The sequence below is a fragment of the Pelophylax lessonae genome, assembly GCF_965119305.1.
Source record: "Pelophylax lessonae genome assembly, chromosome: 3".
NCBI classification, from domain to species: Eukaryota; Metazoa; Chordata; class Amphibia; order Anura; family Ranidae; genus Pelophylax; species Pelophylax lessonae.
Genome location: NC_138770.1, coordinates 430,064,979 through 430,090,124, shown reverse-complemented (window position 1 = coordinate 430,090,124; position 25,146 = coordinate 430,064,979). Strand labels below are relative to the sequence as shown.

The following is a 25,146-nucleotide window of genomic DNA, read 5'->3' as shown; positions in this document are numbered from 1 at the left end:
GTACCAACACAGACTATCCCCCAATTTAACTGATCCCCAAAGGTTTTTGATTAAATAGCGGAATAGAAAATATGATCCAAAAAAAGTGTATGTATATCACACGTACACAACCACACTAGGCCCCAATTACTATTGTTTGTACCCCTAAAAGGCTAGGAGTAGGGGGAGTATGGAACAGGCAGCACCCTCAAACCTTCAGAAGTATGAGATGAACCCCAACAACTTGGAAAGGTGGATCTCTCTCACACGTACCAACACAGACTATCCCCCAATTTAACTGATCCCCAAAGGTTTTTGATTAAATAGCGGAATAGAAAATATGATCCAAAAAAAGTGTATGTATATCACACGTACACAACCACACTAGGCCCCAATTACTATTGTTTGTACCCCTAAAAGGCTAGATGAGGAGTAGGGGGAGTATGGAACAGGCAGCACCCTCAAACCTTCAGAAGTATGAGATGAACCCCAACAACTTGGAAAGGTGGATCTCTCTCACACGTACCAACACAGACTATCCCCCAATTTAACTGATCCCCAAAGGTTTTTGATTAAATAGCGGAATAGAAAATATGATCCAAAAAAAGTGTATGTATATCACACGTACACAACCACACTAGGCCCCAATTACTATTGTTTGTACCCCTAAAAGGCTAGATGAGGAGTAGGGGGAGTATGGAACAGGCAGCACCCTCAAACCTTCAGAAGTATGAGATGAACCCCAACAACTTGGAAAGGTGGATCTCTCTCACACGTACCAACACAGACTATCCCCCAATTTAACTGATCCCCAAAGGTTTTTGATTAAATAGCGGAATAGAAAATATGATCCAAAAAAAGTGTATGTATATCACACGTACACAACCACACTAGGCCCCAATTACTATTGTTTGTACCCCTAAAAGGCTAGGAGTAGGGGGAGTATGGAACAGGCAGCACCCTCAAACCTTCAGAAGTATGAGATGAACCCCAACAACTTGGAAAGGTGGATCTCTCTCACACGTACCAACACAGACTATCCCCCAATTTAACTGATCCCCAAAGGTTTTTGATTAAATAGCGGAATAGAAAATATGATCCAAAAAAAGTGTATGTATATCACACGTACACAACCACACTAGGCCCCAATTACTATTGTTTGTACCCCTAAAAGGCTAGGAGTAGGGGGAGTATGGAACAGGCAGCACCCTCAAACCTTCAGAAGTATGAGATGAACCCCAACAACTTGGAAAGGTGGATCTCTCTCACACGTACCAACACAGACTATCCCCCAATTTAACTGATCCCCAAAGGTTTTTGATTAAATAGCGGAATAGAAAATATGATCCAAAAAAAGTGTATGTATATCACACGTACACAACCACACTAGGCCCCAATTACTATTGTTTGTACCCCTAAAAGGCTAGATGAGGAGTAGGGGGGGTATGGAACAGGCTGCACCCTCAAACCTTCAGAAGTATGAGATGAACCCCAACAACTTGGAAAGGTGGATCTCTCTCACACGTACCAACACAGACTATCCCCCAATTTAACTGATCCCCAAAGGTTTTTGATTAAATAGCGGAATAGAAAATATGATCCAAAAAAAGTGTATGTATATCACACGTACACAACCACACTAGGCCCCAATTACTATTGTTTGTACCCCTAAAAGGCTAGATGAGGAGTAGGGGGGGTATGGAACAGGCAGCACCCTCAAACCTTCAGAAGTATGAGATGAACCCCAACAACTTGGAAAGGTGGATCTCTCTCACACGTACCAACACAGACTATCCCCCAATTTAACTGATCCCCAAAGGTTTTTGATTAAATAGCGGAATAGAAAATATGATCCAAAAAAAGTGTATGTATATCACACGTACACAACCACACTAGGCCCCAATTACTATTGTTTGTACCCCTAAAAGGCTAGATGAGGAGTAGGGGGGGTATGGAACAGGCAGCACCCTCAAACCTTCAGAAGTATGAGATGAACCCCAACAACTTGGAAAGGTGGATCTCTCTCACACGTACCAACACAGACTATCCCCCAATTTAACTGATCCCCAAAGGTTTTTGATTAAATAGCGGAATAGAAAATATGATCCAAAAAAAGTGTATGTATATCACACGTACACAACCACACTAGGCCCCAATTACGATTGTTTGTACCCCTAAAAGGCTAGATGAGGAGTAGGGGGAGTATGGAACAGGCAGCACCCTCAAACCTTCAGAAGTATGAGATGAACCCCAACAACTTGGAAAGGTGGATCTCTCTCACACGTACCAACACAGACTATCCCCCAATTTAACTGATCCCCAAAGGTTTTTGATTAAATAGCGGAATAGAAAATATGATCCAAAAAAAGTGTATGTATATCACACGTACACAACCACACTAGGCCCCAATTACTATTGTTTGTACCCCTAAAAGGCTAGATGAGGAGTAGGGGGAGTATGGAACAGGCAGCACCCTCAAACCTTCAGAAGTATGAGATGAACCCCAACAACTTGGAAAGGTGGATCTCTCTCACACGTACCAACACAGACTATCCCCCAATTTAACTGATCCCCAAAGGTTTTTGATTAAATAGCGGAATAGAAAATATGATCCAAAAAAAGTGTATGTATATCACACGTACACAACCACACTAGGCCCCAATTACTATTGTTTGTACCCCTAAAAGGCTAGGAGTAGGGGGAGTATGGAACAGGCAGCACCCTCAAACCTTCAGAAGTATGAGATGAACCCCAACAACTTGGAAAGGTGGATCTCTCTCACACGTACCAACACAGACTATCCCCCAATTTAACTGATCCCCAAAGGTTTTTGATTAAATAGCGGAATAGAAAATATGATCCAAAAAAAGTGTATGTATATCACACGTACACAACCACACTAGGCCCCAATTACTATTGTTTGTACCCCTAAAAGGCTAGGAGTAGGGGGAGTATGGAACAGGCAGCACCCTCAAACCTTCAGAAGTATGAGATGAACCCCAACAACTTGGAAAGGTGGATCTCTCTCACACATACCAACACAGACTATCCCCCAATTTAACTGATCCCCAAAGGTTTTTGATTAAATAGCGGAATAGAAAATATGATCCAAAAAAAGTGTATGTATATCACACGTACACAACCACACTAGGCCCCAATTACTATTGTTTGTACCCCTAAAAGGCTAGATGAGGAGTAGGGGGAGTATGGAACAGGCAGCACCCTCAAACCTTCAGAAGTATGAGATGAACCCCAACAACTTGGAAAGGTGGATCTCTCTCACACGTACCAACACAGACTATCCCCCAATTTAACTGATCCCCAAAGGTTTTTGATTAAATAGCGGAATAGAAAATATGATCCAAAAAAAGTGTATGTATATCACACGTACACAACCACACTAGGCCCCAATTACTATTGTTTGTACCCCTAAAAGGCTAGATGAGGAGTAGGGGGGGTATGGAACAGGCAGCACCCTCAAACCTTCAGAAGTATGAGATGAACCCCAACAACTTGGAAAGGTGGATCTCTCTCACACGTACCAACACAGACTATCCCCCAATTTAACTGATCCCCAAAGGTTTTTGATTAAATAGCGGAATAGAAAATATGATCCAAAAAAAGTGTATGTATATCACACGTACACAACCACACTAGGCCCCAATTACTATTGTTTGTACCCCTAAAAGGCTAGATGAGGAGTAGGGGGGGTATGGAACAGGCAGCACCCTCAAACCTTCAGAAGTATGAGATGAACCCCAACAACTTGGAAAGGTGGATCTCTCTCACACGTACCAACACAGACTATCCCCCAATTTAACTGATCCCCAAAGGTTTTTGATTAAATAGCGGAATAGAAAATATGATCCAAAAAAAGTGTATGTATATCACACGTACACAACCACACTAGGCCCCAATTACTATTGTTTGTACCCCTAAAAGGCTAGATGAGGAGTAGGGGGGGTATGGAACAGGCAGCACCCTCAAACCTTCAGAAGTATGAGATGAACCCCAACAACTTGGAAAGGTGGATCTCTCTCACACGTACCAACACAGACTATCCCCCAATTTAACTGATCCCCAAAGGTTTTTGATTAAATAGCGGAATAGAAAATATGATCCAAAAAAAGTGTATGTATATCACACGTACACAACCACACTAGGCCCCAATTACTATTGTTTGTACCCCTAAAAGGCTAGATGAGGAGTAGGGGGAGTATGGAACAGGCAGCACCCTCAAACCTTCAGAAGTATGAGATGAACCCCAACAACTTGGAAAGGTGGATCTCTCTCACACGTACCAACACAGACTATCCCCCAATTTAACTGATCCCCAAAGGTTTTTGATTAAATAGCGGAATAGAAAATATGATCCAAAAAAAGTGTATGTATATCACACGTACACAACCACACTAGGCCCCAATTACTATTGTTTGTACCCCTAAAAGGCTAGATGAGGAGTAGGGGGGGTATGGAACAGGCAGCACCCTCAAACCTTCAGAAGTATGAGATGAACCCCAACAACTTGGAAAGGTGGATCTCTCTCACACGTACCAACACAGACTATCCCCCAATTTAACTGATCCCCAAAGGTTTTTGATTAAATAGCGGAATAGAAAATATGATCCAAAAAAAGTGTATGTATATCACACGTACACAACCACACTAGGCCCCAATTACTATTGTTTGTACCCCTAAAAGGCTAGGAGTAGGGGGAGTATGGAACAGGCAGCACCCTCAAACCTTCAGAAGTATGAGATGAACCCCAACAACTTGGAAAGGTGGATCTCTCTCACACGTACCAACACAGACTATCCCCCAATTTAACTGATCCCCAAAGGTTTTTGATTAAATAGCGGAATAGAAAATATGATCCAAAAAAAGTGTATGTATATCACACGTACACAACCACACTAGGCCCCAATTACTATTGTTTGTACCCCTAAAAGGCTAGATGAGGAGTAGGGGGAGTATGGAACAGGCAGCACCCTCAAATCTTCAGAAGTATGAGATTGTGTTCACTGTACCCCACAAAGATTGAGTTCACTGCACCCCACAAAGATTGTGTTCACTGTACCCCCCAAAGATTGTGTTCACTGCACCCCACAAAGATTCTGTTCACTGTACCCCACAAAGATTGTGTTCACTGCACCCTAAAAGGATGTTGTTCACTGCACCCCACAAAGATTGTGTTCACTGCACCCTAAAAGGATGTTGTTCACTGCACCCCACAAAGATTGTGTTCACTGCACCCTAAAAGGATGTTGTTCACTGCACCCCAAAAAGATTGTGTTCACTGTACCCCCCCAAAGATTGTGTTCACTGCACCCCACAAAGATTGTGTTCACTGCACCCCAAAAAGATTGTGTTCACTGTACCCCACAAAGATTGTGTTCACTGCACCCCAAAAAGATTGTGTTCACTGTACCCCCCAAAGATTGTGTTCACTGCACCCCACAAAGATTCTGTTCACTGTACCCCACAAAGATTGTGTTCACTGCACCCCAAAAAGATTGTGTTCACTGTACCCCCCCAAAGATTGTGTTCACTGCACCCCACAAAGATTCTGTTCACTGCACCCCACAAAGGATTTTGTTCACTGCACCCCAAAAAGATTGTGTTCACTGCACCCCAAAAAGGATTTTGATCACTGCACCCCAAAAAGGATGTTGTTCACTGCACCCCAAAAATGATTTTGTTCACTCCACACCAAAAAGATTGTGTTCACTGCACCCCACAAAGATTGTGTTCACTGCACCCCAAAAAGATTGTGTTCACTGCACCCCACAAAGATTCTGTTCACTGTACCCCACAAAGATTGTGTTCACTGCACCCCAAAAAGATTGTGTTCACTGCACCCCAAAAAGATTGTGTTCACTGCACCCCAAAAAGGATGTTGTTCACTGCACCCCAAAAAGGATGTTGTTCACTCCACCCCAAAAAGATTGTGTTCACTGCACCCCACAAAGATTGTGTTCACTGCACCCCAAAAAGATTGTGTTCACTGCACCCCAAAAATGATTTTGTTCACTGCACCCCAAAAAGGATTTTGTTCACTGCACCCCAAAAAGGATGTTGTTCACTCCACCCCAAAAAGATTGTGTTCACTGCACCCCAAAAAGATTGTGTTCACTGCACCCCACAAAGGATTTTGTTCACTGCACCCCAAAAAGATTGTGTTCACTGCACCCCAAAAAGGATGTTGTTCACTGCACCCCAAAAAGGATTTTGTTCACTGCACCCCAAAAAGATTGTGTTCACTGCACCCCACAAAGGATTTTGTTCACTGCACCCCACAAAGATTGTGTTCACTGCACACCAAAAAGGATTGTGTTCACTGCACCCCAAAAAGATTTTGTTCACTGCACCCCAAAAAGATTGTGTTCACTGCAGCCCAAAAAGATTGTGTTCACTGCAGCCCAAAAAGATTGTGTTCACTGCAGCCCAAAAAGATTGTGTTCACTGCAGCCCAAAAAGATTGTGTTCACTGCAGCTCACACACAGAAAAATGGATGTGGATCACTGACACCTGCCTATCTCCAATCCCACACCACACAGCAATATCGATTGTAGTTTGTAGAACACAGTTTCCCTAAAATTCAGCAGACTCTGTCCCTAACAGGATTGAGAAGAGATCGTAGATCAGGATTGAGTGCAGATTCACCCCACCCCCCACACAGCAATATCGATTGTAGTTTGTAGAAGACACTGACCCTATAATTCAGCAGACTCTATCCCTAAAATGCCTACAACTCGCCCTGCCTAAACACTCCGACCTGTCCCTCAATTCTATCCGGACACAAATGGTTTTTTCCTGCCTATCTTTCCCTAATCAGCAGCCAGCACATTGATGTGTGCTCTGTCCCTTAGCTAAGCAGCAGAATGACGCTGCTGCGGCGGCTGCCTCGAACTTATAAAGACTTGGTCACATGCTTCAGACGGCCAATCACAGCTACTAAGACATTTGCAGGCATGGCTGGGATGGCTTAAGGCACACCAGTTAAACGATTGTTGATTGGCTGTTGAAAGCCCGCCATGAAAAGAGCGCCAAAGCATGCAAAACCCGGAAATAAAACGACCGAACACGGATTTTTACCCGAACATACAGTAAAGTGTCCGTGTCCGTGTTCGGGTAAAAAAAATCCAATTATTCGGTACGAACACGAATAATACAGTCCGTGTTCGCTCAACACTAGACAGTAATGCAGCCACTACATCATCAAAAAACTGGTACGCTGCAATATTTTACATTTTTGTTTTAGAGTGTAGATAGTTTACATGTTAGTACAGGATATAGGAGTTGACTCTGGATGATACTTGACCAAAGATGGTTCCAGCTTTTTAAACATTAAGAAAAATGAAGACATTAGAAAAAAACCCTAGGGTGATAAAGGCCTGTTGCCCTTGCATATTACTTAGCATTCATACATACAACATGAAAAATATATCTAAAGCTAGGTAAAATTTTATTTATTGTATCTATTTTATTTTGCATGCTATGACTTATGTACACATTGTAAATGTAACCTAATATTTAGCTGCCAACACTGTACTAAAGGTGGAAAACGAACTTGCATATTGTGCAGTATACCTATTATAATTAATTACCCATTATATTCCTTATAAATGTTTGGAAAAGTTCCATTGATCTTTACATCTGATCCTGGCCAAAAGTAAGTTGCTGTCTTTAGCCCTTGATTCATAGCAGTTATCCACACCTACAGAAAGAAGAATTTTATTGGAATATAGTGATTTAACCAAAATTTCAGTTTGATGTTGCACATGAAAATGAAAGATTATGCTAAAAGGGCTGCAAGTAGAGGTTTTCTCTTGCATATCACAACATATATAACTAAATTTTATCACAAACCTTACCATTATTTTAAAAGTGGTGTTCAATTATAGTTTTGGAAAGAGTAGGGACTGTTAAAAACCCCCTTTTTGGCCCATTGGGAAGGATTCCATTTACTTCCTTTCCAGATGATACAATGGGAAATGAGGAAAAATCTCTCCAAAGTGAGGGAAAATCTCTTCTGGACTGCTACTCGAAATCCAGTTCCCACTGGAAAAATTTAATCTATTCCTGTTCAGGAAACAACTGTAATTTTGGATTCTCCTCACTTTCTGCCCCATTGACAATGGTCACCAAGACAAACAGGGAGGACCTACCAAGTGGACAGGGTGTGGGGGTGGCAGAATGAATAAGAATTTTGGGTTGCAGCATGACTATCACACCATCACCAGCAGAGTCACATAGCAAAGCTACCTGCCCAGTTCTCCTGGTGCCCAATACTTGCAGAGCAACTTTCAGAGTGGCAGCAGGGTGCAGAGTGCTCTCTCTGCATCAGTGGAATATCATATATGCACACATTAAGGACCAGGGTTGCTACAGAGCCAGCCACAGCAAACATTGCTTTCCAGAAGCCCTTGAGCAAGCAAGCAAAAGGGATGGAACATTGTAAAGCAGCTGTATTGCCTACCACTGCCTCAGTTGCCAATGGCACATGCTCACTAGCTGTAATGTCACCCTTCCTCCCCTGGAAAAGAGAAAGGATGCCAGGCCATCAGTGTGAACCACAGTGTTTGGAGCTCTGCACTGCTCCCATCCTGGATAGGTAAGATAGGTAAAGTCTGAGGAGTCTGTAAGAGAGGTGAGGAGAGAGTGGAGAGTGATGGGTAAAAGTTCTGCACAGCAGATGAGATGTAGTCAGAAAGATAATGTAACCTGTGGCACTACTCCCTTGGAAGCTGCTGGTGACGGGTTCCTCTGGGTTACCCATAGCAACAGTACAATAGTTTAGCGACTTTAAAGTGCTTGGCTCAGTCAAGAAACAGTCTAGGGGTTTGGGTTTTTTGTTGTGTTATTGAGAACTTGGATAGGAGAAGGGAATGAGTGGGATATTCAACTTGAATACACTATGCAGAATTTGCTGGGACATTTAACTGCACTTGAATGCGGCAAGGCCACTGCTTCACCTTGTCACTAGCAATGAAGTAGTGATAAACGAACTGCTTTAGATAAGCTGTACTCTACTGCAGAACACACTTCAGGGTCCTTCCTGGCACCTCCTTTTGTTCCTATTCTTCAGGGCTTTTTACATGGCACTCCCTTTACTGTCATACTCTGTGTGTAAGCTAGCTCCTTGATCCCCTGACTTCACTGGAGTGGTCCCCCTTCCTGGGCCAGACCCTTTGGCAGGTCCCTCAGTACTCAGGAACACTGTTTTTCCCAAAAGACTCTGCCAGCAGCTCCACTGTTAGTTACACCGGATCCTCTGCAGCTCAGCTCCACACATGGTTTACCAGGCCGACTGCCTAAGACCACCTTCCTCACACACTGCAGGAGGAGAGACAGCCGTCCACCTCCTCCTGGGACTCTGCTTCCTGCCAAAGACGCCCTGTCACATGTCCCCTCAGTATTTATGGCCAATCCCAGGATACATTGCAGAATGCCCTCCCACTGGGACTGCGATAAAACATGATGTGTCACTGGCTAGGTTTCCTCCACTGTCCAAAATGCTCCCTCATTGGATGCAGTGGGGACACTCCCTCAGACCCAGTGAATCACACCTGGAAACATGTGACAGGCAACCTAATTAATCAGGCTCCCCTGGTAAGCAGCAGGAGTAATAAATGCTTTACCTAGTGCCTACATAGCTAGGAGGGTGCTATATAAGTAAACTCTATCAAATTAATATAATCATAAAATTGTATTCAGTAAAGCCTCGTACACACGCAACGATTATCGGCCAACCGATCGGCCGTCTTTTGTCCAGTGTTGTTGTGTTGGTTGAAATGTGCTCTAGACTGCACACAAATTTTTTCGGCCAACAACAACCAACTTCAGAAGTGATGTCATGTGCTGGTTTACTTTCCATGTGTTTTTTCTTCTCTGAGCATGCCCAGTCTTGCTCATCTGATTTTTGTCTGCCGAAATCTGTACTGACTGACGAACAATCGGCCGTTTGGTTGACGGCCAACAAAAATTTTATAGCATGCACACCAGATTTTATTTGGCCGAAAAGTCGCAGTCGGTTGTCGGAAGCATCATGCTAACAAGCCGACAATCGGCCGATCGGATGTTGGCCGAAAATTCACGGCCAACAATCGTTGCATGTGTACGAGGCATGAGGATCAAGATTGTCTTTGATGTCCTGCTTTTAACTGTGATTAGTAAAGGTACGGGCTTTATGTGATATTTTGATACTTTCATTACTTTGGATTTTGATTCTTTAATAAATATATTTTTTATAGTATTTAAGTTGAAGAGGTTACTAGCTTGTGGCACCCCAGTCACCCTATCTTTGTTACTGCATGTACAGTATATATTTGTGGTGAGGGCACCTGGCAAAAGAGAAACAAGGCAGGGCTTACTTTGATGTCAGTGTGTAAGGTAGCATTCTGTACACCAAACACTCACTCCCCTTCTCTCTCTTTCCCACTGTCTCTCTCCCCCTCATGCCTCCCCCCCCAACCCCACCCCTTTTCATCTCTCTCTCTTTCCCCTTGTCTCTCTCTGTCTTCCCCTCCTCCCCCATCTTTTCTCCCCTCTTCCTCACTCAATTTTTTTTTAAAAAAATGTCTTTGTCCTGAGGTTTATGTGTGTCCATAAGATTGTCACTTATAGCGCAGTAATTATCAATTATTTTCTCGGATCGTATGGTGGTTCACACTAGTGCGATCCGATTCTGTGCGAACTTTCAGATCGCACTGCGATATGCAATCTGATCTGGGGGCGTCGTTAACTCTTAATTGACACCCCCAGCGTATCGCATATGGCAGCGTGAACTGCCAGGGGTGCGGATGCGATGCGGGAACACGCAGTATATTCGCAGCGTTCCTGCCTCGCAGAAATGTGAACAGGCACGTAAAGCAGGCAGATTAACCTTGCTGTTGTTGCCTATTTTTTATACTGTTTATGCACATAGGTCCATTGCATTCAGAAAATGTCCCTGCTCTGTCTTTTCACAACCAGCCAGTACTAGAAAAGGCTGCACTAATGCCAGGTGGAATGATTTATGCCCACCAGGTGAAGGTTAATTCCAGCCTGCTCCTCTGATATGATGTCATTCCCAGCTAGAGAGAATGAGAGAGAGAGATTAGGTGTGGGGGTCACTGGCACCCATGCTGAGGGCTATTATTGTGTTAAGCAGCACGAATGTTGGGGGTAATTTTGTCCTGAGCACTGAATGACATTCTCCCAGCACCGCCATTGGGGACACAACAAAAAAAGTCTGGCAGAAGTTTTAGCACTTCCACATTCTATCCTCCAAAAATATTTTGGGTTGAATTACACTTTAATCAGTTTTAGTAAACATACTGGTTCTCCTCGGTACCATGAAGAATGAAACTTTTCAGAGCTTCTTAGTGTGAAAAAAGCATTTCTGTATGGGTCATACATTTTATTGTCCACGACACCATGTGATTCTGGGTAGAGGCCCTGCAATCAGAAGAACATGAGAATGAAAATGTTATTCTTACAACACTGCTGGAAACTAACTTTGTTTAGAAGAATGAAAATGGATGTCAAACTAAGCAGCTGTACTAAATGTTAACATATCTGAGGCCCTGCAAAGACAGATATTTCTACTCAAATTCAGATCAAACGTTTAGGGAACATTCTGCTTATTCTCTGCCTCCCAATTTCAATCACCATAATTCCTGACATATTACTTTTGCCTGATGTTTACTCAAATCGTTCCAAAGAAATGTTTTCTCACATTGCCACAATGAGTTGTGTTTATCAAAGTGACTGAAATGTTACCTAATAGCATGGCAATTGAAAAATAGAACTTTAAGGCCCCGTTCACATACGAGCGACGCTACTTCCAGGGGCGACCTCCGAGGTCGCGGTGCGAGCAGCGCGCCGCGACCTCGGAGCAGCCGCCACGGACTTCATAACATTGAAGTCTTTGGCGGTCGCCTCCGGGTCGCCCCAAAGAAGCTCCGGACCCTTTTTCTAAGTCGGAGCGACTTGTGTCACTCCTATTAGAACGGGTCCGCAGCTTCCCTATGGAAGGCGACCTACGGCGACCTGTGAGGCGACCAGGTCGCCTCACAGGTCGCCTTAGTGTGAACGGGGGCTTAAACATATCTAAACCCCAAAAAATGTAATATACAGTAAAACCTTAGATTGAGAGTAACTTGGTTTGAGAGCGTTTTGCAAGACAAGCAACATTTTTTTATAAAATTTTGACTTGATATACAAGAAGCATCATGTCACAACTGAGTATTAAAGAGAATAAGAGGCACCTCTAAGTGTAGCAATATGGTTATACGTGAGTTGGTACATATTGTACCTTCAACAAATGTAACCATATTGCTACACTTAGAGGCGCCTCTCTTCTCTTTTATACTCAGTAGCTCCTGCTGGATTTAGCTTCTAATCCCCTTGTGGAGGCTGTTATTTATGGATGGAAATTTTATGGTTACACAACCTATCACATTGCTATAATCTTTTTAGTTGGACTCTAAACTGAAGGACTTATGAATAAATGGTTGTTTAACGAATCCTCTGAGTTTCCATTATATCTTATGGGGAAATTTGCTTTGATATATGAGTGCTTTGGAGTACATGCATGTTTCCGGAATGAATTATGCTCGTATTAGGCTCCATTCACACTTGGCATAGTGGGAACATGCGTTCGTGCTCGCAGTTTTTTTTTTTTCTGTATTTTTTGTAACAAAAAAGCTCCATTACCTCTTGGGGCATGAAGCGTCCGGCGTTGTTTTGTCTTGCGCTGTGGCGCATTTGTAGCTCATTTGCTTTGTGACAAAATGCACATCTGTTAACCATGTTTGACGTGCCATTAACAATTAATGGCACCACAAGCGTGGTGCACGTTTGCAGCGCTTTCTTCATGCCTTTCCAAAACGTGTGGCAAAATGTGTGTTTTGTCACATGTTCAGGAAATAGCAACTGTGAATGCAGCATTAGACCTGTTGGCTGCATTCATTTTCTATTTCAGGTTTTTTTCTTTTATTGTTTCCTGGAGATCCTACCAGTAACACATTCTACACATGGTGACAACGCTCACCCACTTTTTATGGAGGAGCAGCATTGTCACCCCAGCAAAGGAAGTGACAAAAGACTACACAACACACCCTCCACACACACACACCTTTCTCCATAGCACTCTCTGGGCACAATGCTATTTGATGACAATAAACATATAGATCTCTCTGATCTGCAGAGAATTATGCAATTTAGGAAAACAGAAATTCAAGAATTGCATGATTAAATGCACACCAGTCAAACCTTCATGCATATGTTCAGAAGAATCAAAAAATTGAAGTGTTGGCTGGTTTTTAAGCTAATTTTCTCTTTTAAGGTAAATGAGCTTTAGGCCTGGTCCAGGAAAGGACAGTGGCAAATCGAAAAATGCATGTGTTCACAGCATATGTTGTAAGGCTGGGTTTACATTAGTGGCAAAGCTTGCCGTGCCTCTAAAAAAATTGATCTGCAATGGATGTCTTTTGAGAGGCTTTTGACAGGTGGTGAGCAGGTGATATGTCTTCTCCCCACCTATTTTCGGCCACCACGTGCATTGCATGCAGGTGCCACGTGGCACCATTCACTTGAATGGGTCAAATGCGACAGAGGGAATAATTGTTGTCATGGTTGCAAAGCATCGCAGCCATGGCATATGTACACCCCTGTCCAAATGCCTTTGCAGATAGGGGAAGGGAAAGTTGGGGGGTGAGTGCAAAAAATGCAGCTCAACTGCATGGTTTTTTTCTGCCCCCCTCGACAAACGAGCCCTCATTTGCAAGCATCATTATTTGGTGAACCTAGAGCAGGTGTTGGTCAGTGCCCCACTCTCCATTTATCAGTTACATGTTGTCAGTATTTCATATTAAAACCTAAAAAGATGATGCAGTGGCATGGTCACTGAGTTTAGATCTTAACAATTCTTACCTATTATAGAATTTAACATACTAACCGTTCTATTGTGTGAACCCAGATAGCCAAATATAGGTTTTTGAATTATACTTGTCCAAACCCATTGTGTTTTTCTTATAATAAAAATACTTTTGTATACTCCACTACCCATTTTAGTAAATGATCTAGCCAATAGCACTAGATATTTTGCAAAATCTACATGAATGGCTTCCAAACTTGACTAATGCTATCACTTCCCTGAAGTATACATTGTCCTCTTTGTCTGTTCAGGGTTTAATTCTCTAAATAAGCATCATGTTTAAAAGTAGAACTCCATGCAAAAAATGTTTATAAAGTTTTGGGTAGAGTAGGGAATGGTTAGAATCTCAGTCAGAAAATTCACTCTCACTTCTTTGCCCTGGTGCCTGCTGCGAAATCTAAAATTTTACAATCACCAGAACAAGAGGAGAGTGGCTATCTTTGAAAGGGTATAACTGTTTTAGTGACAACTGTCAAACAGGATTTCCTCTCACTTTGTGGAGATTCTTCTCACTTTCTGCCTTGCCTAAGTAACAGGTAGTGAGATAAAATCTTCCCATAAATGGAATAAAAATCTCACATATCACTGTAAAAATCTCACATATCACTATAAACTGTTGATATCAGATACCTAAACTATTGAGAATTATAATATAATGTTTGTGATTTGTAGAATCAGATGTGTAAACTGGCGTGCTATTATCAATGCAAAAAAAAGGTTGTGATAGTATCAAATTATATCACTTACTGTTACAATGCTGTAATGGTTAGGAAAGGTTTTTGATGGATACACTGGTCTTAAGGCACGTGTATATATTCCACATTTTTCTGAAAAAAAAAAATTAAAGCAGGTTTTAAAACATATAAGCTTTCAAAAGTGTAGATTGACTATTTATTGCTAAAGAACTTGAATGCTTTATTGGTAACTAATAGATCTTTGTCTGCCAAGAAATTAGGGCTGGCCATGGACAGAGCAAATTTCTTTCCTGCAACCACGGGGTGCAGGAAAGAATTTTGTTTGATTCCCCCATCAACACAGACAGTGTTGACAGGGTAATCCCTCTTGCAGGGGGCATTGTGTTTCCCCTGGGAGAACACAGTGATTATTGCTAGTGGCTATAACAGCCACAAGCAATCATGCGTAAATTAAATTAAACAGGCAGGTTGTACCCAAATTGATCAACGGTTCAACTTGGGTACATTAAGCCTGTCCTGCTGAACCGGCCGAGAATCAAAACATCTATGGCTGGCTTAAGGCTGTTCTCATTGACTGCTGTTAAATGCTTGTAGCAAAAAAAAATGATTTGTTTAAAAACCTAAAAGTCCTTTAGTGAGGTAATAGTTCAGAGAAATACATTTAACACCAATCCTCAAAAAAAAAAAAAAAAATTAATAAATTCAATGGCTCTTCCTACAAATTTGCTCTTGCTGAATGGAAAAAACAAGACTTATTATGATATAATCATTTAGCCTTAACATTATATTCTATTTGACATGTAAATCATAAGTGTCGATTATAGCTAGGTTCAAGGGTGCACTTGGTGGACTTGGAGAAATCTTAAAATACGTATTGAAAAAATGTTGTCCTCAGGATTGAGTCCATTAGTGCAAAGCCTGTGTGAAAAAAAACGACAAAACCCTTAATGATATTAGGCTAACAACAGCCATTGACCTTGAGGTGCTTTGGTGTCTAGTAATACCCCACCTAATGTGCCTTCACTGATTGTTAGCTACCTTGATGTATTTTCTCAATACCTTCTAAGAGCAGCCATTTTTTTTTTGATCCACCAGGAAACTTTTTTTTTTTTTTTTTTTGTATGTTATTTAAAAAAAAAAGCAGTCAGGAAAAACATTCCATAAACGGTATTAAAAAAAAAAATCCTGTAATTACTCATGTCCTAATTGTTGCTCAACTCTCTATAGCCCAGAAATTGAAAGATAAATAACCCCCCCCCCCACTCTTTTTTCAGTCATCCAAATTCTAAATGACCATGCTCGTCTGGAATATATGTTTGTGAAAGCTCATTTCTCACACTCGAAATTCTATATTATGTGGAAACATTGGTTATTGAACCCCAGTTGTACTATTAAAATTTGATTTGACCTAATCCCATTACTTAAAACTTGCAGAATTAGCCCTTTAGCGTTTTTGACTCCTGCTCGTTGCACTTACTATTTCATCCTGCTAAGGAACGTGCACTCGTGATCTGATCCTATCAGTACTCCATATAGATTTATATTTTTGTGAAAGTCCCATTTAGGACTCTAATTATTCCTATTGTTTCCTCCCTCTTCTCCCTCCTAATTTTTTCCCACTTTCTTTTTTTTCTTCTCTCTAGTATGTTTATTATTAACTCTACTATGTAATTTGTACTGGTATGCTTACTTTACTTTAAGCAGATACATTCACCTACCCCTCTGTTGTTGGACTAATTTACAATGCAAATGTGTCACAGCTTGTTCTCTTTCTTTGTTATGCTCATAATGCATTCAATAAAGAGGTATTGAAACAAAAAAAAAAAAGCTGGAGTTGTAACTTCTGTTCTTGGAGAAACTGCCTTGAAACCCCATTGGTATGTTATTGAAGGCAGCGCCAGTGTTAAAATAAATCACCTTTAAGCATCTTAAACATTTTCTGGGCTGCCAGAGAAAGGTATAATCATTTCCTATTCATTTTTCTAAGAAAATGATTTGTGTTAATTTTTTAAACCGGAGGACAAATAAGTATCCATCCATCCACAGAAAAAAGTGCAAATATCACACGTGGTCACTCTGTGCTCCAACACATAACACAGCCTCTTACCAAAGGTATCAGACCTCTGAATAAAGGTCATAAGTGCATAAGGGTTATCCAAGGCAATGTCAGATGAACCCCCACAAACAGGGTTCATATCTCCTCAAAGCACCATGTATGGGCCATAGAACGAACAAGAGGACAGACTCATAGTGCAGTACTTTTATACAAATTTTATTGTAAAAATCCCTGTGTTTGGTGTTGTGTGGTCTTTTTTTTTTATTGTGGAGGTATTCACTAATGTATACTATTATACCCATTTGCAATTTGGATGTTGTGGGATGTTTTTTCACATGAATGTATTTAATTGATTTATTGATTATTTTCTTGGTATTTAGTTTTGGCACAATTCTATCCTTTACTGCAAATAGCTGATACACATTTTTTAATTATTTTTTACAATATTATTCTTTTATACATTTTTACAATTTTTTTTTGGAGCCTCATTATGGGGCTTTGATGAAATATCAGGGGTCCCTGACTTTTAGACCCCCCCCTGCTCATACCTCCTTTGCTATGCCACTAAGTGGGAGGCAGATTTGGACCTTCATTTAGAAGCTAAAGACTGGTCGGATATATGGCTAGCTACCAAATCCATGTCCCAGAATGCAGTGGCATCTAAAATTAACTATATGGTCCTTATGCGCTGGTACTTGGTCCCTGCTCAGATCTCTAAATAACTCCCATCTTACTCACCTGCATGTTTTTGAGGCTGCACAAACAGAGGAACCCATCTACACATCTGGTGGAGCTGTCCAATAGCCCAGGCATTCTGGACTGAAATTTTCCAAATTATCTCTACCCTAACAGGTATGACTCTCGACGCAGACCCTTCTATCATCCTACTTGACATTAAACCCTCTGAGATAAAACTCCAGTTCAAACTGCTCTTAAAGTCACCAGAGCTGCGAAGCAAATGATTGCAAAGGCCTGGAAAACCCCCAACCTGTACATACTTGAAGTCAAACATAGAATCACCAGAGCAATGATTCATGCTGAAGTTGAAGCAGTTATCCTTGATAGGGTTCCCAAATACGAATGCCTCTGGCACCCCTGGGTGGACCACCTTCTCCCTCCGGACTTTGACAGCTCCCTCCTCCTACTTTTGGAGGGGATGATAAGGGACTATATCCAAGAGTTTGCTAAAGTCAATAATATCATCAGCAGAAATCAGCACGGGTTTTCAAAGGGACTTTTGTGTCAAACCAATCTGTTAACAATCTACAAGGAGGTTAGCTGTGAGACCTGTGGATGTGATGTACCTGGATTTTGCTAAGGCGTTTGATACAGTTCCCCACAAATGGTTGATTTATAAATTAAGGTCCACAGGCATTGACCACAAGGTGTGCTCTTGGATACGGAACTGGTTAAAGGGGCATGTCCAAAGGGTGGTAGTAGATAATGCATACTCGGACTGGTCTGAGGTGATAAGTGGGGTCCCCCAAGGCTCAGTTCTGGGTCCAATTTTGTTCAATTTATTCATAATTTATTCATAATAAATAGCATTGAGGATGGGGTTAGTAGCTTGATCTCTGTTTTTGCAGATGACACAAAATTGAGCAGGGCAATAACTTCACATCGGGAGGCAGAAATTTTGCAGAATGACCTGAACAAAATAACAGTGAGCAACTACATGGCAAATGAGGTTTAATGTGGATAAGTGCAAGGTATTGCACTTAGGGACTAATAACGTAAAAGCATAATACACGCTAGGGAGGGGGAACCTCTGGGGGGTATCAAAAATGGAGAAATATCTGGGGGGTCTTAGTAGAAGATAGATTTAGCAATAGCATGCAATGTCAAGCTGCAGCTGCCAAAGCCGGCGGAATATTAGCATTCATAAGGAAGGGTATGTATTCCAGAGACAAAGCAGTAATCCTTCCACTTTTTAAATCACTGGTCCGACCACATCTGGAGTATTCTGTCCAGTTCTGGTCTCCGGTCCTCAGAAGGGATGTGTTTGAGCTAGAGAGAGTACAGAGAAGGGCAACAAAACTTTTTCGATTAGGGATTAGAGGACCTTAATTAAGAAGAGTGTTTAGAAGTGCTTGATTTATTCTCCCTGGAGAAGAGACGCCTGAGAGGGGACATGATAGCATTTTACAAATACCTCAACGGTGATCAGAGAATAGAAAAAAAACTATTCAGTCACAAGGAATGCATGAGGACACGAGGCCATACAATGCGATTAGAGGAGAGGCGGTTTAACCTCAGGCTACGTAGGGGGCTCTTTACAGTAAGGGCTACAAGACTGTGGAATGCTCTGCCACAAATGGTAGTAACTGCGGGGAGTATGGCTACTTTTAAAAGACTCTTGGACATACATCTCAAAGATCAAAAGATTTAGGGGTATGGGAAATGATTCACACCTTCACAGGTTGAACTGGACTATGGTCTTTATTCAACCTCAACTACTATGTAACTATGGGGGAGATTTACTAAAACTGGGGGATGAAAAATCTGGGGCAGTTCTGCATTGAAACCAATCAGCTTCCAGGTTTTATTGTCAACGCTTAACTGCACAAGCTGAAGTTAGAAGCTGATAGGCTACCATCCACAGCCGAATCAGATTCTGAGTGCTCCAGTTTTAGTAAATCTCCTACTATGTAACTTACCTCCTCTTAAAAAACGATTATTTCTTGGCACCAGACCCTTTTTTCCCCACCGTCAACCCCTTTCCTTTCCCTTATTCCTTCTTATTTCATCTTGTCTTGCTTTAATTCTTACTGCCTCTTGATACTTTATCTCCTCATCTCTTTCTGATACTGTTTTAGCACCTCCCTATACCCGCTGATTTTGCCCACTAAATCATTTTTTTGGAAGTATTTTGAAGGGCTCAGTCCACCATAGGCGAGGGCTGCCTGCTTGACCAAGCATCTTTCCCACCACTGCTACATTTTTCTTTTAAGCCCTATCCTAGGGAATTGACTATGCGCAGAAACATTTTCTTGATTTATGCTCAATTCACACTCCACATTACAATGGTTTTGTCCTAGTAGCATGTCTTAAACACTGCACTAGCTACGTTATTCATTTTCTGCCATTGTTACTGTTCTGCTACTTGTAAACCCTCAAGTCATTGTGTAAAGCAACTCCATTTCATTATAGTCTGTTCTGCCCCTTTTTTCATTTGTACTTTGTTATATTTTGGGACTTTCAATAAAATACTTGAGCAAGTAATAGCAAGGGTCTAAACAGACCCCTGATGTCTCAGCTTGAGACAGAGATTCTCCAGTCTTTGCAGCCTGTAGTAAACAGTTTACTATACTTCAGTTAAGAATGAAGACAGGAGCGATCGGTAAAGATCACTCACTGTGTTCTTTCAGAAAAGAAAGGCCGGTTAATTAAATATTAACTAGCCCCTTCCCTTCTCCTGAGAGGAGAGGAGGGGAGCTGGCAGCACTACATGGGGGAGGTAAGAAGTAGGGGAAATGAGAACCCCACGCAGTGATTAGGGTGATAAATAACCCCCTGAGGATTTGAAAAAAAAAAAAAATATTTGCTCTACATTAAGATGGCTTAGGCTATAAGAAGATTGCCAAGACCCAGAAAATGAGCTGCAGCATGGTGGTCAAGACCATACAGCGGTTTAACAGGACAGGTTCCACTCAGAACAGTCTTCACCATGGTCTACCAAAGAAATTGAGTGCACGTGCTCAGCGTCATATCCAGAGTTGTCTTTGGGAAATAAGACGTATGAGTGCTGCGAGTATTGCTGCAGAGTTTGAAGGGGTGGGGGGTCAGCCTGTCAGTGCTCAGACCATTAGCCACACACTGCATCAAAATGGTCTACATGGCTGTCGTCCCAGAAGGAAGCCTCTTCTAAAGATGATGCACAAGAAAGCCGGAAAACAGTTTGCTGAAGACAAGCAGACAGAGGACATGGATTACTGGAACCATGTCCTGTGGTCTCATGAGACCAAGATAAACTTATTTGGTTCAGATGTTGTCAAGCGTGTGTGACGGCAACCAGGTGAGAAGTACAAAGACAAGTGTGTCTTGTCTACAGTCAAGCATGGTGGTGTGAGTGTTATGGTTTGGGGCTGCATGAGTGCTGCCAGCACTGGGGAGCTACAGTTCATTGAGGGAACCATGAAAGCCAATATGTACTGTGACATACTGAAGCAGAGCACGATTCCGTCCCTTCGGAGACTGGGCTGCAAGCCTGTATTCCAACATGATTATGACCCCAAACACACTTCCAAGATAACCACTGCCTTGCTAAAGAAGTTGAGCGCAAAGGTGATGGACTGGCCAAGCATGTCTCCTAGACCTAAATCCTATTGAGCATCTGTGGGGCATCCTCAAACAGAAGGAAGAGGAGCGCAAGGTCTCTAACATCCACCAGCTCCGTAATGTCATCATGGAGGAAGAGGACTCCGGTGTCAACCTGTGAAGCTCTGGTGAACTCGATGCACAAGAGGGTCAAGGCAGTGCTGGAAATTAATGGTGGCCACACAAAATATTGACACTTTGGGCCCAATTTGGACATTTTCACTTAGGGGTGTACTCACTTTTGTTGCCAGCAGTTTAGACATTAATGGCTGTGTGTTGAGTTACTTTGAGGGGACAGCAAATTTACACTGTTATACAAGATGTACACTCACTACTTTACATAGCAAAGTGTCATTTATTTCTTTAGTGTTGTCACACGAATAGATATAATAAAATATTTACAAAAATGTGTGGAGTGTACTCACTTTTGTGAGATACTGTGTGTGTGTGTGTGTGTGTATATAAATATATATATATATATATATGTTTTATGCTTTTAAACTTTTCGGTGTCTGTATTCAGAGTGCGGCTTCTAAACTTTTTTTTTTTACTGGTTATCACCTAGCGCAGATTTAAAATTTTTTATAAGTTACAGCCCATACTGACTTCTGATATTCCTATAAGCTCTCAGCACCAGTAATTCCTGTCAACATACTTAGCTTGCTGATTACAGGAAGAAGTCCATTCCAGGTACGAAAGTATTCTGCTCTGAATCCATCTAGTGAGAATAAAATGACTGGCGGCTTAGAGAACCTTAAAAAAACAAGAACAAAAAAACAGGCATAACAGATTAATTTATGAATAGATGATATCTAGTATGTGAACATTGCATGATACTTTTGTGGAGTGAAAATCCTATTAGTTCTAATTTGCCACACATAAAACCAATTGCAACATGCAGAAGGAATAGTAAAATGAATCATTCAGACACTGTAGTGGTAGAGTTTACAGAGAAAGAAAAAGGCCTGTAGCTATCTTGACAATCGCAAAAAAAAAATGAAAAAAAAATACGTCAATGAACTCACCCAGCTGGACAAATAGGTGTTTGTATGTCATCGCATTTCTCTTCTACCCAGCTTTTGTTTCCTGAATTCCAGTAAAAAAGCAAAAATAACATTTATTTCCCATTTATTTATTTATTTATTACAGGCATAGAACTGACAATTTACGCAGGACTTTATGTATTGTAAATTCAAATCAGCCCCTGCCCTTGAGGAGCTTACAATGCAAGGTTCCTATGTCACATGTACGCACATAGTAAGGCCAATACAGACAGGAGCCAATTAACATACCAGCACATCTTTGAGTTTGGGAGGAAGCCAAAGTATCCAGGGGAAACCCACACAAGCTCATGAAGAACATGCAAACTCCATGCAGAAAGTTCTGAATCTACAATATATTACCAAAAGTATTGGGACACCTGTCTTTACACGCACATAAACTTTAATGGCATCCCAGTCTTAATCCACAGGGTTCAATATTGAGCTGGTCCACCTTTTGCAGCTATAACAGCTTCAACTTATCTGGCTGTCCACAAGGTTTAGGAGTGTGTCTATGAGAATGTTTGACCATTCCTCCAGAAGGGCATTTGTGGGGTCAGGTACTGATGTTGGAGAAAAGGCCTGGCTAGCAGTCTCTGCTTGCATTCATCCCAAAGGTGTTCTATCAGGTTGAGATCAGGACTCTGAGCAGGCCAGTCAAGTTTCTCCACCCCAAAGTCGCTAATCCATGTCTTTATGGACCTTGCTTTCGGCACTGGTGCGCAGTCATGTTGGAACAGGAAGGGGGCATCCCCAAACTGTTGAGAGTATGAAATTGGCCAAAATGTTTTGGTATGATTACTCCTTAAGAATTCCCTTCACTGGAACTAAGGGGCCAAGTCTAACCCCTGAAATAACAACCCCACACCTTAATCCCCACTCCACCAAATTATTTGGACCAGTGAACATAGCAAGGTCTATAAAGACATGGATGAGCAAGTTTTGGGGTGGAGTTTTTGACTTGCCTGCACCCTATAGAACACTTTTGAGATAAATTAGAGCTGAAACTGCGAGCCAGATCTTCTCGTCCAACATCAGTGCCTGACCTCATAAATGGACTTTTGGAAGAATAGTCAAACATTGAAGAGTTGAAGCTGTTATAGCTGCAAAGGGTGGGCCAACTCAATATTGAATCCTACGGACTAAGACTGGGATGCCATTAAAGTTCATGCATGTGTAAGGCACATTATATTGTATCGAGTGTCTGTGTGAGTATTTCAGTGTTCCTGAATATTTAACAATAATTTCCCACTGGCGCTGTCATTTTACCAGTGGTGTTGGGCTGGGAGAGAGGGAGTGATTGTGTAACCAGTTTTGTCATAAGAAACAAGAGGCGCAGAGGTGGGATGAGGAGTTAACAAGTTCTAATATTATCTGAAAGCAAACCTCTGGAAAGGATATTTCCCTCTGACTTTACTGACTTCATTGGTCATTAGTTGAGAAAGTGCTGAAGTCAAATGATCAGCATGAAAGTCAGTCAACTGACATGGAGGTGACGTGGAGATGGAGGAACATTTCTCTCAGCACAGATTTCTATTGAGGCAAAGTTGAAATTGCATTGATTACTTTTAGAGAAACCGATAAGGATCAAAAGGCAGAAAAGTTCTATAAAATACACGACAGTAAACACAACTTGGACTCTATTAAAGGAGTTGTAAAGTCTCAAGGTTTTTCACCTTAATGCATTCCATCCATTAACCACTTAAGCCCCGGAAGGTTTTACCCCCTTCCTGACCAGGGCCTTTTTTGCGATTCGGCACTGCGTGACTTTAACGGACAATTGCGCGGTCGTGCGACGCTGTACCCAAATGAAATTGGCGTCCTTTTTTTCCCCACAAACAGGTGGTATTTGATCACCTGGGCGATTTTTGATCATGCGCTATAAAAAAAAAAAAAAGGGCGACAATTTTGAAAAAATAACAATATTTTTCACATATTTTTATATGAAATTCCCCCCCCAAAAAAATGTAAAAATCTAAATTTTTTAACATTGTAGGCCAATTGGTTTTCTGCTACATATTTTTGGTAAAAAAAATCACAATAAGCGTATTTTGATTGGTTTGCGCAAAAGTTATTTGCGTTTTACTAACTAAGGGAAAGATTTTTGTCATTTTTATTGTTTTTTTTTTTAACAAGTAATGGCGGCGATCTGTGATTTTTTTTGTGGGACTGCGACATTGCGGCGGACAGATCGGACCCCTGACTGACACTTTTTGGGGTACCAGTGACATTACTACAGTAATCAGTGCTATACATATGCACTGTTACTGTAAAAATGACACTGGGAGGGAAGGGGTTAACTTTATTGGAGAGGGAGGGGTTAAGTGTGTCCCTAGGGGCGTGCTTCTAACTGTGATTGGATGTGGCTGTGTGTGTAACAGCAGAGATCAACGGTCCTACATAGCAGGACCGTATGATCTGTGCTGTTACACAGGGAAGAATGACAGGCGGCTTTGTTTACATTAGCCGCCTGCCTTTCTCCCACTGTAACCGACGATCGCGAGTGACCGGCGGACATCGGGTCTGCCGGTCACTCGCGCGCGGGGGGGGTCCGTGAGCGAGCGGGAGCGCGCCTCCAGTGGCGAGCGCTCGCTCCCTAGAGCCTCACAGGCTAGCGACATAGTACTACGTCGCTTTGCCTGTGAGGGGCTGACTGCCAACGTAAATAGTCGTTAGCCAGTCGGCAAGTGGTTAAGGTGAAAAACCTTCTTGGTTGCAGCTGTACCCCAGATCCCCCGTTATTCTTACCAGAACCCGAACGTTCCAGCAACGAGCATGAGCCCAGCGACTCCATCCGTCTCTGATCCTCATTAGATAGATTGATAGCAGCAGGAGCCATTGGCTCCTACTGCTGTCAATCAAATCCAAGGACACTGGAGCGGGGGGATGGGAGCCAAGTCCTCCTGTCTGTGTCAATGGACGCAGCAGTGGAACTCGTGAGCGTACCCGCACAGGTGCCCCCATGCAAAGTGGCTCTCCTTGAGTGCACCCAATGAAGAGAAGGATTGGACGCCGCCGGGGCACCCCAGAAAAGGAGGATCTGGGGTGCTCTGTGCAAAACCCTTGCGCAGAGCAGGTAAGTATAACATGTTTGGTATTAAAATCAAAAAAATAAAAACAGACCTTTACAATCACTG

General features: G+C 42.0%; 1 protein-coding gene across 1 annotated transcript in view; it reads right to left on the bottom strand.

Moving 5' to 3' along the window:
• The window catches only part of ENPP1 (ectonucleotide pyrophosphatase/phosphodiesterase 1), a 194,996-nt gene that overhangs the window by 72,171 nt on the left and 97,679 nt on the right, over nt 1-25,146 (bottom strand). The window contains exons 5-9 of the mRNA XM_082250115.1: nt 21,995-22,055; nt 21,625-21,722; nt 14,649-14,728; nt 11,300-11,419; nt 7,588-7,697 (exon numbers count right to left, since the gene is read on the bottom strand). Coding sequence (XP_082106241.1) covers nt 7,588-7,697; nt 11,300-11,419; nt 14,649-14,728; nt 21,625-21,722; nt 21,995-22,055 — 469 coding nt within the window. The remainder of the gene's footprint in view (nt 1-7,587; nt 7,698-11,299; nt 11,420-14,648; nt 14,729-21,624; nt 21,723-21,994; nt 22,056-25,146) is intronic.